The sequence below is a fragment of the Hypanus sabinus genome, chromosome 28 (genome assembly GCF_030144855.1).
Source record: "Hypanus sabinus isolate sHypSab1 chromosome 28, sHypSab1.hap1, whole genome shotgun sequence".
Taxonomy (NCBI): domain Eukaryota; kingdom Metazoa; phylum Chordata; class Chondrichthyes; order Myliobatiformes; family Dasyatidae; genus Hypanus; species Hypanus sabinus.
The window spans coordinates 32339314-32355994 of record NC_082733.1 but is presented as its reverse complement, the minus strand read 5'-3'; the positions used below and the strand labels follow the sequence as shown (position 1 = coordinate 32355994).

Sequence of the window (16681 nt, the reverse complement as noted above, 5' to 3'; positions counted from 1 at the left end):
GCTAGCCTACACCACTGCTGTAACAGTTGCTGTCACCTTCCTGTCATCTTGAATTGGTCTGGCCATTTTCCTCTGACCTCTCTCATTAACAAACTGTTTTGGCCCACAGAATTGTTGTCACTTTTTTTTTCTTCTGTGCATCATTCTCTGTAAACTCTAGAGACTGTTGTGCATGGAAGTCCCAGGAGATCAGCAGTTTCTGAGATACTCAAACCACCCTGTCTGACACCAACAATCATTTACAATCAAAGTTACTTAGATCACATTTCTTCCCCAACTGATGTTTGGTCTGAGCAACAATTGAACCTCTTGATCACGTCTGCATGCTTTTAAGCATTGAGTTGCTTCTACGTGATTGTCTGATTAGAATATTTGTATTAACACTGTGTGTATTTCACAAGGGAGCTGGTTCTACTTGAACTTTTTTCATGTGTGCACAAACTAACTCTCCAAGTGGTGTGGATCTGAATCTACTCCACAGAGGAAGGGGAGAAATAGGAACGGAGAAACAGGCCTGAAGTAGAATATAGAAGGTGACTGGCTCCCGACCACTGGAGACTTGCGCTGTGCACAGCAAAAGTTTGTGACTTCTTAGTGCTAGTAGGTATTATAAAACCACTGATCATTTTGCATTTCACAACTGCAGACATGGAACTTTTGAAGAAGAAGTTGCTCATGGAGCCATTTTACCACAGGTGATCACTGCTGGCACAGTGACCCGACGGGCAGTCGAACCAACCTGGCTCACGGCCAGCAATGCACGGGTATGTGAGAGTAACACACAATATCTGGAATACTGTCATTCGTTTAAACAATATAAATGATTTATCATGCCACATTGGAAAGGTAATGGCTTGATGCAAGACTACAGAGTGATCTTTATTGAGCATTTGACATTTTCTTTCACTGAGTTTGCCTAAAACTCTTGATATAAGTATGAAATAGCTTGATTTTGTGTTGATTGGTATTAATGAGAGCACAGTACTTTCTCCTATCTCTCTTCTGTCAACTAATTGCAATGCAGATTAAATACTGCGAGATATAACAAATTAAGGCAAAGTTTGTAATTTGTTAAAGGCTTTCTACTCAACCTCCTCCCCTCCCCTGGCGCTTTCCCCCTTCCTTTCCAGTCCTGAAGAAGGGTCGTGGCCCAAAACGTTGATTGTTTATTCATTTCCATAGATGCAGCCTGACCTGCTGAATTCCTCCAGTATTTTGTGTTTCAGCTTTTTCTTATTGCTCCTGGCCAGCCCAAGCTCTGTATTTTTTAAAATATTTTATTTATTTCGAGATGCTCTGCAGAACAGGCACTTCCAGACCAACAGGCCACATAGCCCAGCAACCCACCTATTTAACCCTAGACTAATATCAGGACTCTTTACAATGACCAATTAACCTACAAACCCCATTTCCAGAAAATTTGGGATATTTTCCAAAATGCAATAAAAACAAAAATCTGTGATATGTTAATTCACGTGATCCTTTATTTAAATGACAAAAGTACAAAGAAAAGATTTTCAATAGTTTTACTGACCAACTTAATTGTAGTTGGAAATGGGGTTTTCTGGAACTTTTCTGGAAATGGGGTTTGTACTAACACAATTGTGTTTGGACTCTGGAGGAAGCTAGAGCACCGGAGAAAATCTACAAGGTCACGGGAAGAACGTACAAACTGGAGTTGAACTACTGTGATAGCATTGTGCTAACTGCTACACTACTGTGGGGCCCTCTTGTGGTTGTAGAGTTGGATATTGCTATTTTCTCTCAAATGTATCACAGCCTGCGATTTAGTTTACTAGCAGAATCAGAATCAGGTTTAATATCACATGCCTATGTCATAAAATTTTATGTCTTTGCGGCAGCAGTACTAGCAATACATAATGTATTGAGGACATGAGTTGAGAGTTAGGGGGCAAAAGTTTAGGGGTGACACGAGGGGGAATTTCTTTACTTTGAGTGTGGTAGCTGCATGGAATAAGCTTCCAGTAGAAGCGGTAGAGGCAGGTTCGATATTGTCATTTAAGGTAAAGTTGGATAGGTATATGGACAGGAAAGGAATGGAGGGTTATGGGCTGAGTGCAGGTCGGTGGGACTAGGTGAGAGTAAGCATTCTGCACGGACTAGAAGGGCCGAGATAGCCTGTTTCCGTGCTGTAGTTGTTATATGGTTATATAATAATAGAAAACAGCTGTGAGTTACAGTATATATATATATATATATAAAAACAGTTAAGTTAGATAAGTAGTGCAAAAAATAGAAACAATAAGTAGTGAGGTAGTGTTCATGGGTTCAATTCCCATTCAGAAATTGGATAGCAGAAGGGAAGAAGCTGCTCCTGAATTGCTGAGTGTGTGCCTTTCAGGCTTCTGTACCTCCTTCCTGATAGTAGCAATGACCTGGATGATGGGGGTCCATAATATAATGATGGACACCACCTTTTTGAAGCATTGCTCCTGGATGCTTTGGAGGCTAATGCCCATGATGGAGCTAAGCTTACAACTCTCTGCAGCATATTTCAATCCTGTGCACTAGCCCTCCCCATCAATCTATTCCATAAAATATTTTTGGGCCTGATGACTTCTCCAGGGCATTAACCCATTTGAATCCAGTGCTCCCCAGTCCTTGCCACACATGCCACTCTATAGCAATCAGATTTATTTAATCACATGTACATCGAAACATGCATTGAAATGCGTTGTTTGCATTAACCAATGCAATGTGGATCTGCAAGTGTTGCCACGCATTCCGGCACCAACATGGCATGCCAACAATAAAGGGTGGTTATTGAGGTTCAGGGCATTTTGCCTTCCTGCTGGAAGGTAATACAGATGAGTAGACTTCTCTTTGTCTTTCTCACTCTCCATTTTCATTGATGAAAAATAGGTTACTGGCTCACAGTTGTCCATTTTACACTATTGTCTGAAATAACTGGGTACATCTGTACAGGATCTTTAACATGGTCCTGCCAGTGTGCTTCGTGGTTAAGTTTGAAACAAAGACACAGTAAGGATATATTAGCAAACACGAGGAAATCTGCAGATGCAGGAAATTCAAACAACAACACACACAAAATGCTGGTGGAACACAGCAGGCCAGGCAGCATCTATAGGGAGAAGTGCTGTCGACATTTTGGGCTGAGACCCTTCGTCAGGATATATTGGGCAGCTTGCTCAAAGAGGTAGTTCGCAGAGGCAAATTAATAGAGGAAAGAGAGGCAGGACGGATATAAAATATTTAGGGGCTGAATAGCTACAAGACTGCAAATGTTGAAGCAATTAAAATAAGAAATGTACAAGAGGCTTGAATTGTTGGAGTAAAAGATCTTTGAGGGTTTGTATGAGATTACTGGGAAAGATGGGGTGAGATCATGGAAGGATTTGGAAGTTGCCATGTAAATTTTAATATTGAGCTGTTGCTGATCTTGGAACGTGCGTAGGTTGGTGACTGCAGGAGCTGACGTGAGTTAGTATCCAGGCAACAGAGGGTTGGTATCTTCACAGAGGGTGCAAAGTGGAAGTCTGGCCTAATTTGCACTGGAATTGGAGAAAGGCAAAACAGCTAAACCCAATGTGTTGACATTCACGCAAGTCTAGGAGAGTAACTAAGTAGTCACACTGAGATTGCTGCCTGGTTATTCTCTGTCCCTAGCTCAGTGTGGCATCCACCATTAAAGACTCTCATCATCCACAACCTGGTCTCTTCACATTACTACCATCAGTAAGGAGGTACAGGAGCCTGAAGACGAACACTGAACTGTCTGTTGATAGTGCAAAGAGACAGCAAGTCTTTCTGCACTGTCAGTTAATATATATATATTCAATTTACACTATTGTATGAAATGTTTATATTTTTATTGTAATGTATAGTCTGGGTGGCAGGTACAGATATGTCTCTACCCAAGGAGGTGTAAGGTGCTCCTTGCCTCTGCTAGCCTGCAGGTCACCCTTGGGCAAGGTGTAGCACCTGCTTAGCCCCCTGATCAGGATCACGTGAAGCCATGGTGGTGGATGGTCGTATGAGCAGCCAGTGCGTATCACAATTCCTGGTTATGCGAGCATTGATGTCACGTACCAATACTCTTGTAGAGTATTGGTAATGGCTGGGGTCACCTGCCTTGGAAAGATACTGCCCAGTAGAAGGCAATGGCAAACCACTTCTGTAGAAAAATTTGCCAAGAATAGTCATGGTCACCATGATCACCCACATCATACAACATGTGTAATGATGCTGATGATTTAATTTATTGTACTTTTTAAGTACTGCACTATATTGCTGTAGAATAAGAAATTCTGCGACGTATTTCAGTGATAACAAACCTGATTCTGATTCTAAATTGACCCTAACCAGCTCAGATAATTAAGTTGATAAATATTTGGAATGAAGGTGTCCTGGTCAAACCAGTGAAGGGGCTCGATCACTGTGATGTCATCATGGGAGCAGACATTTCACTGTTAGTTCTATGTGGAGTGTAAATGGATTTCTTTCCTTCCCTTCCTGCAGCGTGATCGAGTAGGAAGCGAATTGAAAGCCATGGTTCAGGTACCACCCGGATACCACCTGGTCGGGGCAGATGTTGACTCACAAGAGCTGTGGATTGCTGCCATTCTTGGGGAAGCCCATTTTGCTAAAATACATGGTGAGGAACTTGGGCCCAAATTTGGGTTACACAGATCAAACTTCAGGTTTCGATTTCATTCACATAACTTTCTGACCAAGGAAGCACTGTCAGAAGATCTGTTTCATGCCTGGATGTTATTTTTGCTTGGTTTAAACTCTCCCACAATCAGCTTTCTCCATCTTTCTATCTTACCTCCCATCATATTGTAATATTTACTATAATTTGAGATGACTTTATCTTCTTGCTCCATTATGAGTACATGTGCTTTCATTCTTTTGTTTAGAATAAGTTATTTCTTCTCTCCCTCCAGTCTCTTCTACTTAAGTCCATCTTTATGACAAAACTTTAATTCACTCAAAATATTGGCCCAGCTTCCATTTTCCATTGATCTTGTTTTGTAGTGCTTTGGTATGTCTATGTTGATGATGCTACATAAATATAAATTTTTGAAGTCTTTTTTTCAAAAGTGATCTGCTTTATATGTACTTGTCTAGACTGATTTAAAAAAACTGTGCTAATGAAGAGTTTAAATGAAGAGAATTCATAAAGAAGGGCTGGTTCAGTCAGTAGGTATTTATAGCACTGCTTCCAATTTATCTCTAAATTAATCTTTTCTTGGAAATGCAGTACTGTACAAAGGTCTTTGGCACATATATTGCCAGGGTGTGTAAGACTTTTACACAGTACTGTATGATTCAATGTGGAACAGAGAGCAAATGTGTAAATCTGGTGGGAGCAAAAGATGTTGGGAATGGTGAGGGTGGAATGCCACAGGAGGGGTGTGGGACAGGTGGTAGAGAAGAGTACCAGGGTGGTGGGGAGGGGCGGATTGGGTACCGATACACCCAACAAGGACATTTGATTTCCGAACAATTGGTTTGTTGACCATTACAGGACGTCACTACGATGCTCCCCTCTCCCTTCTCCTTTTCCCAACCATGGTTCCCCTCTCCCTGGCCCCTTTCCGCTCTCAGTCTACAACAGTAACCCACATCAGAATAGTAAACCCACATGTCATGAAATTTGTGTTTATTTTTTTGTGGCAGCAGTAAAGTGCAATACAGTACAAACGGGCAGCATGGGATAAATTCACCACAAGCATTCCAGTTTATTTATTGAGATACAGTGCAGAATCGGCTCTTTGAGCCACACTGCCCAGCAACCTCACGATTTATTCCTACCCAGATCACGGGGCAATTTACAATAATCAATTAACCTACAAACTAGTACATCTTTGGACTGTGGGAGGAAACCACAGCACCTGGAGGAAACCCGTGTGGTCAGGGGGAAAACCTATAAACTCCTCACAGGCAACGGCAGGAATTGAACCCAGGTTGCCTAAACTGTAAAGCATTGTGCTAACCACTACATTACCATGCCGCTGTTCAAGGAGTTCATCCCCACTCTCTATGCAACAATTTGAATGGGCAATAAATGTTGGTCTTGTTAATGACACCCACATTTTATGAATGAATAAGAACAGATAAGCTTTTATTAGGTTATAAGAAATTGAATGGGATATGACTGTAGTTACTGGTGTGCAGTAGAATGAGGGGAGATCTTACTGAGGTATACAAAATTATGAAGGGTACAGGTAAGATGAATGCTTGCAGCTATTCTTTCCTCATTTGGGTGAGACTAGAGCTAGGAATCAAAGGTTTAGGGTGAAAGATGAAATATTTAAAGGAATTTCTTCAGGTGAAGGTTGTGGGAGTGTGGAACGAGCTGCCAACAGATGTTATAGATGCAACTTCAGTTTAAGAGAAGTTTGGATAGGTTTATGGAATGGAGGGCTGTGGGTAGATGGACTATGAGAAGACCAGGCTGGCATAAACTGGAATAGCCAAGGGGCACGTTTCTGTGCCGTGACTCCATGCCTCTCCCTCTAGGCTGCACTGCATTTGGCTGGATGACGCTTCAGGGGAAAAAGAGCAGTGGTACAGACCTGCACAGCAAGACAGCTGCGATGGTGGGCATCAGCAGAGAGCACGCCAAGGTTTTCAATTATGGACGTATTTATGGGGCCGGGCAGCCATTTGCAGAACGGCTCCTCTTGCAGTTCAACCACCGACTGACACCTCAGGAAACAGCAAAGAAAGCACGGCAGATGTATGCAGCTACCAAGGGCATACGAAGGTTAGCTCTTTGTGTTCCATTTTCTCTCAAGCTACTTAATCATATAAGGAGAAAATAGCCAGTTGAAGTGACACGTGTTAGTGCTTTGACATTGCATAAAGCAGTGATTTCCAGTGACAGCATTAAGTATTTCTTGGGTGGTTGTCATTATGTCACTTGATGTTTTTTTTCTCTTTCCTTAAACCAATGCATTGTTGATAATTTTGAATGTGATTTTTTTTTCTTTTCTTTTTACTCATTTCTCTTGCAAAAAATTGTCCATAGCAAGCTCACCCAAATAGTTCTGATGTTAGCTGAGGGAAACGTACTAACCTAGGCCCTAAGCCTTGGCACTGGATTATGTGGGAACTCTTGCGGGTTGTCCCCAGCAAATCCTTGCGTTACGTTGGTTGGTAACGTGAACAATGTGTTTCACAGTATGTTTCAATGCACATGATAAATAAATTGATCTGAATCTGAATCCTCGAACTGCAATTTAAGAATATGCTCAAGAAAGTCTGCAGATGCTGGAAGTCCAAAGCAACACACACAGGATGCTGGAGGAACTCAGCAGGCAGGCAGCATATACAGAAATGAATAAACAGTTGATGTTTCGGGCCAAGGCCAGGACTGATGATAATATGTATTTAATAAAGTAAAGTATACATTAAGTATATTTGTAATTTTCTCTGGCATAATAAGCCATTTATGAATCCAAGATTCAGCTAAAAATGAGGAGTCAGTGGTCAAGGAGTTCCCACAATCTCATTACAACTGAGTATTATTTAAAAAGTCTCAACTTAACTGATTAAACTTGTTTTACATCCACTGTTTTGATTTAAACCAGGTGTGTGCTTTCAGAAGATGGCGAGTGGCTGGTGAAGGAATTGGGCATCTCCGTGGAGAGGGCAGAAAACGGAACAGTCTCGAGTGCAGATGCAAAGAAAATCCAAAGGAAGGCTGCAAAAAGGTCAGTATGCTTTATGAAATTCCTAACCCATATAACAAGATAAAAATAATCAGATATAAATGTATCTTATGAGCTGTCTGCATCATTTTGTATGGACTCAGTGGATGCCATTTGAACCTTTCTTTCCCCGATGATTCCCAGTGGATTTGCACATGAGCCACGAGAGCCTGATTGACAGTCGTGTATTGACCAACAGCATGGCACTGATGCTTCTTGGTTTCATCTTCACCTTTTAGTTGCTCTCTAGCGGAAGACAGTGAGGATGAAGCTGTGAGATAGGATTATCCCAGCTTTGCTGCAGGAATTGAAATTCCAATTAAAATACAAACATTGAACCAGTGCGTTAGTCCCTTCAGTGACTGAAATCAATAACTCACCCGCTGCAAAGAGCAGTTAGAAGCTGAGGGTCCTGCAATGCGTGGCTTTCTATCTGATGCTTAAAGCTTTTCCATCTGCAAGGCACACGTCAGGAGAGTGTGATGGAATCTTCTTCACTTGTCTGAATGACTATTGGGAGATGACACCATCCAGAACAAAAATAGAACCCTGAACTTACCATAATACACGAGATTCTGAAGATGCAGTGTTGGCGCATGGCCCAGTGGATAAGGCATCGGCCTAGTGATCTGAAGGTCACGGGTTCGAGCCTCAGCTGAGGCAGCGTGTTGTGTCCTTGAGCAAGGACACATTGCTCTGTGACGACACCGGTGCCAAGTTCCTAGTGCTCTTCCCTTGGACAACATTAATGGTGTGGAGAGGGGAAGGCTTGCAGCTTGGGCAACTACCTGTCTCCCATACAACCCTGCCCAGGCCTGTGCCCTGGAAACCTTCCAAGGCGCAAATCTGTGGTCTCACAAGACTAACGGATGCCTATTTCTGAAGATGCTGTGAGCTCCGTCCTGTTGAAGGGTCTCCACATGAAACCTTGATGCTGCCTGGCCTGCTGAGTTCCTCCATCACCTTTTGTGCCTTACCTTAACATGTTGTCCACATAATGCCACCTCTAACACTTGGAAATGTTAGCTGTTTTGTGGACAAAGTTGTTGCCTCATTATAGGAAGGATGTGAAAGCTTTAGAAACAGTGCCTGGGGTTACCAGGATGATGGCTGGATTAGAGTTCAAGTCTTCAGATGAAAGGCATGCCCACTGGACTTGGGGCTTCTTTCTTTGGATTGAAGGAGGATGAAAGGTGATGATAAAAGTGTATAAGATGATAAGAGGCATGGATAAACTGGACACTCAGTACCTTTCTCCCGGGGAAGAAATGCCTAATACAAGTGGCGGTAGTGGTTGTGGGGTCGGATACTGGGTGGAAGTGTTGATCATTCCATTACTTTCCCCAACCCTGGAAAGGGTTGAGCAGAGTAAAAGAGATCCTTCATGATATTGCTGGCCTCTTTCTGGCACATACTGCTGTTCACTCTGCTGACCCACGACTGTGCTGCAACATACAGCTCGAACCATATCATCAAGTTCGCTGATGACACCACCGTGGTGGGTCCTATCAGCAAGAACGATGAGTCAGCTTACAGAGAGGAGGTACAGCGGCTAATGGACTGGTGCAGCGCCAATAACCTGTCTCTTAATGTGAACAAAAGAGATGGTTGTTGACTTCAGGAGGGCATGGAGCAACCACTCCCTGCTGAACATCGACGGCTCCTCGGTAGAGATCGTAAAGAGCACCAAATTTCTTGGTGTTCACCTGACGGAGAATCTCACCTGGTCCCTCAACACCAGCTCCATAGCAAAGAAAGCCCAGCAGCATCTCTACTTTTTACGAAGGCTGAGGAAAGTCCATCTCCCATCCCTCATCCTCATCACATTCTACAGGGGTTGTATTGAGAGCATCCTGAGCAACTGCATCACTGCCTGGTTCGGAAATTGCACCCTCAGATCGCAAGACCCTGCAGCGGATAGTGAGGTCAGCTGAGAAGATCATCAGGGTCTCTCCTCCCGCCATCACTGACATTTACATTACACGCTACATCCGCAAAGGAAACAGCATTATGGAGGACCCCATGCACCCCTCATGCAATCTCTTCTCCTTCCTGCTGTCTGGGAAAAGGCTCCAAAGCAGTCAGGCTCTTACGACCAGACTATATAACAGTTTCGTTCCCCAAGCTATCAGACTCCTCAATACCCGAAGCATGGACTGACACCTTGCCCTACTGTCCTGTTTATTATTTATTGTAATGCCGGTACTGTTTTTGTGCACTTTATGCAGTCCGGTGTAGGTCTGTAGTCTAGTATAGCTTTGTTTTTTTTATTACGTAGTTCAGTCTAGTTTTTTGTACTGTTTCATGTAACACCATGGTCCTGAAAAACGCTGTCTCATTTTTACTATGCACTGTACCAGCAGTTATGGTCGAAATGACAATAAAAGTTGACTTGACTTGATGGTGCAGGGAAAGAGGGGATTAAAAGCTGTGAGAATTGATCCTAGAAGATTCTTTCCAATAGTGAAAAGAAATGCAAAGCCCAAAGTCAAATTTGATTTTAAGGGTATAATATAAATTCTGTGAACTTACTGCACCATGTGATAGTTACTCTTCAATAATAAAACTGCTGATCTTGGATATGACCTTTGGCTGAGGCAAACAAGAAAAAGCTCTTAGATTTAGCTATAATACTTCTGCAGTTCCTGATTGGATTCATGAAACATTTGGTGAGGAATTGAAATTAAATCCCGTTATATACATCCAGTGGCAGGGGTTGGGAAGCAGGATCGGCTTAAAAACTGCACTGGACTAACAAAGGAAAGGCAACGTAGTGGTTGAGTTCCTGTACTTGCAGCCAGAGTCCTGAGCTGTTGATTGAAAGCCACAAATTCAAGTCCCTCCAAAGTAGCTGGAGAAGCAACAAAATGGAAATCTGGAACTTAATGTAAGGCTAGTCTCCGTAACATTAACTGGGATTGTTGTAGAAGTCCATCTGATTCACTAATGTCTTTCATGGAAAGAAATCAGCCGTGCATTGTTGGTCAGGTGTAAATGAGATTCCAGACCACAACTCACCTCTCTATATATGTGGGCACTTGGGAGTGTCGTGAGCAGTGTTGGACCCCTATCTAAGAAAGGATCTGCCAGTATTGGAGAGGGACCAGAAGAGGTTCAAGATAATGATCCTGGGAGTGAAATGGTTAATATATGAGGAACATTTGATGGCTCTAGGCCTGTATTTTCTGGAGTTTCAAAGACTAAGGGAGGATCTCATTGTAACCTACCGAATATTGAAATGCCTAGACAGAGTGGATGTGGAAAGAATGTTTCCCATAGTGGTGGAGCCTAGGATCAGAGGCCACAGCCTCAGAATACAAGGACGTCCCTTTGAACAGAGATGAGGAGGAATTTCTTTAGCCAGAGGGTGGTGAGTCTCTGGAATTCATTGCCACCGACGGCTCTGGAGGCCTAGTCATTGGGTGTATTTAAACCAGAGGTTGCTAAGTTCTTGATTAGTAAATGTGTCAAAGGTTACGGGGCAGAAGTTAGGAGAATGTGGTTGAGAGGGTAATAAATCATTCATAATGGAATGGCGGAGCAGACTCAATGGGCCAAATGACCTAATTCTGTTCCTATATCATATAGTCTTATGGGCAATACCAGCCGTGTCTATATCATATGGTAAATTATTAACATTTTTGAATGACTATAAAAGTACTTTTAATATTAAACTGTATAGATCAAAAGGCGCTAAGTGGAATGTTGTGAAACGGCGAGTCTGGAGTGGAGGCACAGAGTCTGAGATGTTCAACAAACTGGAATACATCGCCACGTCACCTCGCCCCCGCACTCCAGCGTTAGACTGCTGTATCAGCAGAGCTCTCGAACCAAGTGCAGTAGGAAATGAGGTATTGGCTACCTTTTCAGTGCCACTTACTCTCTTAAAGGTTTGATATAGCAACATCTAAATAATGAGATAAAGCAGAAATGGGATTCCTACATTTAACTATTTAACTTCTCCCATTCTCCAGACATTAAAGCCCAATCTAAGAACCACCAAGATATACTACCCTGAACTGATTTGGCTCCTGCTCATTGCATTCGTGAGGGCATTGTCCATTGTAGACTTGTCTCTTTCCAGGTGTTTTCGTAGTACAATGTGCACAAAATTGGAAGTGCAAGTTTGTAAAGCGTGCAGGAATCATAGAAAGGTAGATGTAAGACCACAGATTGTGTCAGTTAAATACACAACCCAATCTCAATTTCCTGGGTTGGGTCCATAATCTGCAGGTCACAACTCTTTAAATACACTCTTGGGTATTATAAATGCAAAATTTCTCCTCTAATACTTCTACCAATTAAATTAAACTTAATACCCTCTTCCCACTAATTTTTGACAACTTTTTTATAGGGAAATAAAGCCCTTTCTAATTTTATAATCCTCCCCAAGCTGATTGACCAGCTTTGTAAATTTCTTTAAGAATCTGAGAAAAATATAACAGTACATTTCTCTAAAAAAAAATCTTTGTCTTATTCAGGGGACAGTGTGACTTTTTTTGAGTGTTTACATTGCTAACCTTTATGTCAATTAAAAATGTAGACACTTGCTCTCACTTTCCAACTATACCTGCTGGGCTGAGAGTCAGCAAACATATTTCATTGTGAGAGTTATTAAAATCTAATCTCCTCAAACCCAGGCTCACAAAAGAGAATAAGGAGTGAAGTCTTTTCTGGTTGTGATGCTGGAGGAATTAACAGCAAAGGGGATTTTTTAGATATCAATACTTTCAGCCAATGATTGAGGTAGTAAAGAGCACATTACCCTAAGCAAATAGTTACACTTTATTTAGTTAGTGTAGAAAGAAACCAGAGCAGTGTCTACTCATAAAAGGTTATACACCCAGAAATTGCAATAAATGGGAGATAGTTGCATATAAATTGCAAATGAAACCAGTCTCATAGCAGTAACCAATCATTTCTATTCTGGCTGACTAAATGAAACCAAAACAGAATAAAAATATATAGTATCTTCAGAAAGTATTCAACCCCAACCTTTTGATCTCATGAGTATGACAACCAGGTATTTTGATCAATTTAACTGAGAATTTTTATTTTTGAATCACATGCTCCTTTATTTCCCCATAATAGAGCTGCAAAACAGGGAAAATTGTATAAGCATGAAAAACTAAAAATTAAAAAATGGAAAAATGTCAGCCGTTCAAAAGTATTCATCCCCCTTTGTTCAGTACTTAGATGAACCACCTCTCACGGTTCTTATAGCCTGTAGTCTTTTTGGATAAGTCTCAATTGGCTTTGCACAACATGATGGAGCAAGGTTTGCCCATTTCCCCCTTGCAAAAGTTATGCCAGGCTAGTTGGGAGTGGTGGTGGTCAGCAATCTTGAGGTCTTGCCAGAGACGTTCAGTCAGGTTAAGGTCAGGACTCTGACTGGGCCACCCAGGGACATCAATTTTCTTCATTTGAAGCCACTCCATGGTTGCTCTGGCAGTGTGCTTTGGGTCGTCGTTCTGCTGAAAGACAAACTTCTTCCCCAGCTTAAGCTTTCTGGCAGAGGCTAGCAGTTTTAATGCAGGACCTCTCTGTATTTAGCAGCAGTGCCATCAGCCCTACTCATAGCATGATGCTACCTCCGCCATGTTTTACAGTAGGGATGCTGTTACCTGGCTGATGTGCAGTGTTAGATTTACGCCACACGTTAGTGCTAAGGCCAAAAAGTTCTGCTTTAGTCCCATCTGACCACAAGACTTCCCACATCTTTATGAGGTCTTCTAAGTGAATGCTTTGCAAAGTCTTTACAAGAAAGGATATGCTTTTTCTTAAAGCTGGGGCTTCTTCCTTGCCATTCTTCCATAAATATCCATTTTTGTACAAGGCCAGAGATAATGGAGTTATGAACTTCATCTCAAGTTGCAGCCACTGACTTCTGTAGCTCAGAGTAGCTTCATCTGACATTCTTCTCCAGCGACTAAGTCTAGAGGGATGACCTGACCTAGGCAGTGTGGCAGTGGTTTCATATATTTTCCACTTTTATACAGCTGACTGCACTGAGTATGTTCCAGGCCTTTTGAGATGGTTTTGTACCCTTCCTCAGATTCGAGCTTCTCTATTATTTATCATCTCCCTGACATGTCGTGAATGCTCTTTTGTCTTCATTTTTGTTTGGTCTGTTGAAAATCTATCATACTGTGGGACCTTACGGGGGGGGGGGGGGGGAGGTGTTTATTCTGATGAATTCATTGGGGAAAAAAAGGTGATTCTCTGATTTTCTACATCACCAAATTGGGTGAGTTGGTAATCTACAGTATTACACCTGAGAAAAGTTGGATTAGTAATCACAGAGGGGATGATTACTTTTTCAGTCTCAAAATTTTTGTTTTTAGTAAAGTGTTGACAGGTTTTGGAATTTTTCTTTTGATTTGACATGATGCACAATGTTTTATAAATTAGCTCAAAAACCCTACTTCAATATATTTTAAATTTGGAAAATAAGACAGTAATATGTGAAAATAATTGTGGGGGCTGAATACCTTTTCAAGGCATATGGGACGAAGTCAAGCCACTTTAACATTCTAATACTCCTTCCCCTCCACAGTTCATGACTAGCCGAGTGAACTGGGTGGTACAGAGTTCAGCCGTGGATTACCTACATCTGATGTTGGTGTCCATGAAGTGGCTGTTTGAAGAATTCGGTATTGATGGTAGATTCTGTATCAGCATTCACGATGAGGTCCGTTACTTAGTGAACAGTGAAGACAGATATCGAGCTGCATTGGCATTGCAGATTACTAACCTTCTGACACGGTAAGGGACTTTTTTCCTTTGATTTTGGGTCCGTATGCAAAACAGGATTCCTGTTGAGCTGGGTAGTTTTATTCTTGTTTTGAGTGGGAGATGCCTCTCACCACAATCCCTTGGCCACTAGGTATATACATGGAGCACTGCTTCAAGATGGCAGCACCCACCATCGTGATCTCCAGCATCCAGGCCATGCTCTATATGCTCTCACCATTGGGCAGGAGATCCAGAAGCCTTAGGTCCCTCAACACCAGGTTCAGGAAGAGTTATTACTCTCCAACAATCAGGTTCTGGAACTGGTGTGGATTCTCCAACCCACAGACTCACTTTCTAGGACTCTTTATGACTCATGATCTCAGAATTTTTTTTTATTACATGATTTGTCATCTTTTGTACGTTGGTTATGTGCCAGTCTTTCGTTGATTCAGTGGTTCCATTTAATATCAGAGAATGTATAGAAGATTACCACCTGAAATTCTTACCCTAAAGAATTAATGACAGGAAAAATGTGAGAACCCTAAAGCTCCAAATCAATTTTATTGATTTACCTTTAAATGCCTGAAAGAAAATGTATGGTAACATATGCACTTTGATAATAAGTTTTACTTTGACTGATGACCTGTTTAATACCTAAATGTGCATGTGCTATCACCAGACTTAAGTGTTATTGGGATTTACCTGAATGTTGTTACTTTTTTATAGTAAATATGAAAAATAGCCAGAGGATCATTTGCACCCATGTCACAGCTCTTTAAGAATTAGCATCTTCAAGCCAGGAAAACAAATGTGGGAGGTTTAGAAAGAGAAAATTTTAACCTTTGATCAGATATGCAGTTAATGGAATATTATGAAGTGACCTGTACTAACAATGAATCACAATTCTCTCGTTTCCAGTTGCATGTTTGCCTACAAACTTGGGATGCCGGACCTGCCACAGTCGGTGGCATTCTTTAGCACAGTGGATATCGATCACTGTCTGAGGAAGGAAGTGACGATGGACTGCCAGACACCATCCAACACTGCTGGGCTGCAGAGACGATATGGGATCCCACCAGGTACGGTTGACAGCTGTATGGATTGTATTGTGTGACAAAACATAAATTGTTTTTATGTCCAAAATAGAATAAAGAGTTTGAAGTGAGAGTGATCAGATGCCTTGAAACATAAGTGGATAGGAAAGGCAGAAAAAAATGTTGGGGTCAAAATCCAGGTAATTGTCTAATATAAGATTTTAATTGGATCTTGGGAGTTTTTGGTTACATTTAGAATCAGTAATATTATCATTGATAAGTCATGAAATTTGTTTTGCAGCAACAGTATGGTGCGATACATAAAAAAATTACTAAGTTAAGAAATGTAAGAAAAAAATAGTGTAAATAAAGAGGGCAAAATAGTAAGATAGTATTTATTTATGGGTTCATGGACCATTCAAAAATCTGATGGCACAGGGGAAGAAGCTGTTCCTAAAACATTGTGTGAGTCTTCAGACTCCTGTATCTCCTCCCTGATGGTAGTATTGAGAAAAGGGCATGTCCTGGATAGTGAGGGCTCTTCATGAGGGATGCTACTTGAGGCATTGCCTCTCTAAGTATCCTCAGTGGTGGGGAGGCTAGTGCTCATGACGAAGCTGGCTGAGTTTACAGCTCTCTGCAGCTTTTCCATTCTTCTGCATTGGCCATTTCATGCCAGTTGGTTTGCAACCAGTTAAATTTAGTGAGGTTTGTTGTTGCTGCTAGGCTTGAGAAATAAACTTTCCAACTTTAACCTGAGAGGGGAGTATTTATATTCCTAAATGCATATAAAATATGACTCTGAAAATTTCCATTTTAACAGCAGTGGACACTCAAATAATGCCGATAGTGTAGCCATTTCCGGATTCGCTGATGTGCAGTGAAGCAAAGTTGGGTTTAGTATCATGTTTGTTTCATGTCACCGATATCATCTCCATTGGACTCATTTTTAAAACTTTTAGATTAGTGTACCTTTGTTAATGACTGTTATTCTTCAACAAAGCATAAGTGTATGAGGCAAAAACCTTCGATATAAGACCATAGGACATAGGAGAAGCATTAGGCAATTTAGCCCATCAAGTCTGTTCCGCCATTCCATCATGGCTCATTGAATATCCTTCTCAACCTCATTCTCCTACCTTCTTCCCATAACCTTTGATGAATTTACTATTTGTAGTAGGCAGTTGTCAATCCCAGGGGATCATGGGTTTG

At 41.6% G+C, this 16681-nt stretch overlaps 1 protein-coding gene across 3 annotated transcripts in view; it reads left to right on the top strand.

The window, feature by feature from the left end:
* The window catches only part of polg (polymerase (DNA directed), gamma), a 63348-nt gene that overhangs the window by 40701 nt on the left and 5966 nt on the right, over positions 1–16681 (top strand). For all 3 annotated transcript variants that reach the window (XM_059952889.1, XM_059952887.1, XM_059952888.1), the window contains exons 16-22: positions 647–764; positions 4501–4636; positions 6508–6754; positions 7581–7703; positions 11383–11551; positions 14257–14465; positions 15354–15514. In XM_059952889.1, coding sequence (XP_059808872.1) covers positions 647–764; positions 4501–4636; positions 6508–6754; positions 7581–7703; positions 11383–11551; positions 14257–14465; positions 15354–15514 — 1163 coding nt within the window. The remainder of the gene's footprint in view (positions 1–646; positions 765–4500; positions 4637–6507; positions 6755–7580; positions 7704–11382; positions 11552–14256; positions 14466–15353; positions 15515–16681) is intronic.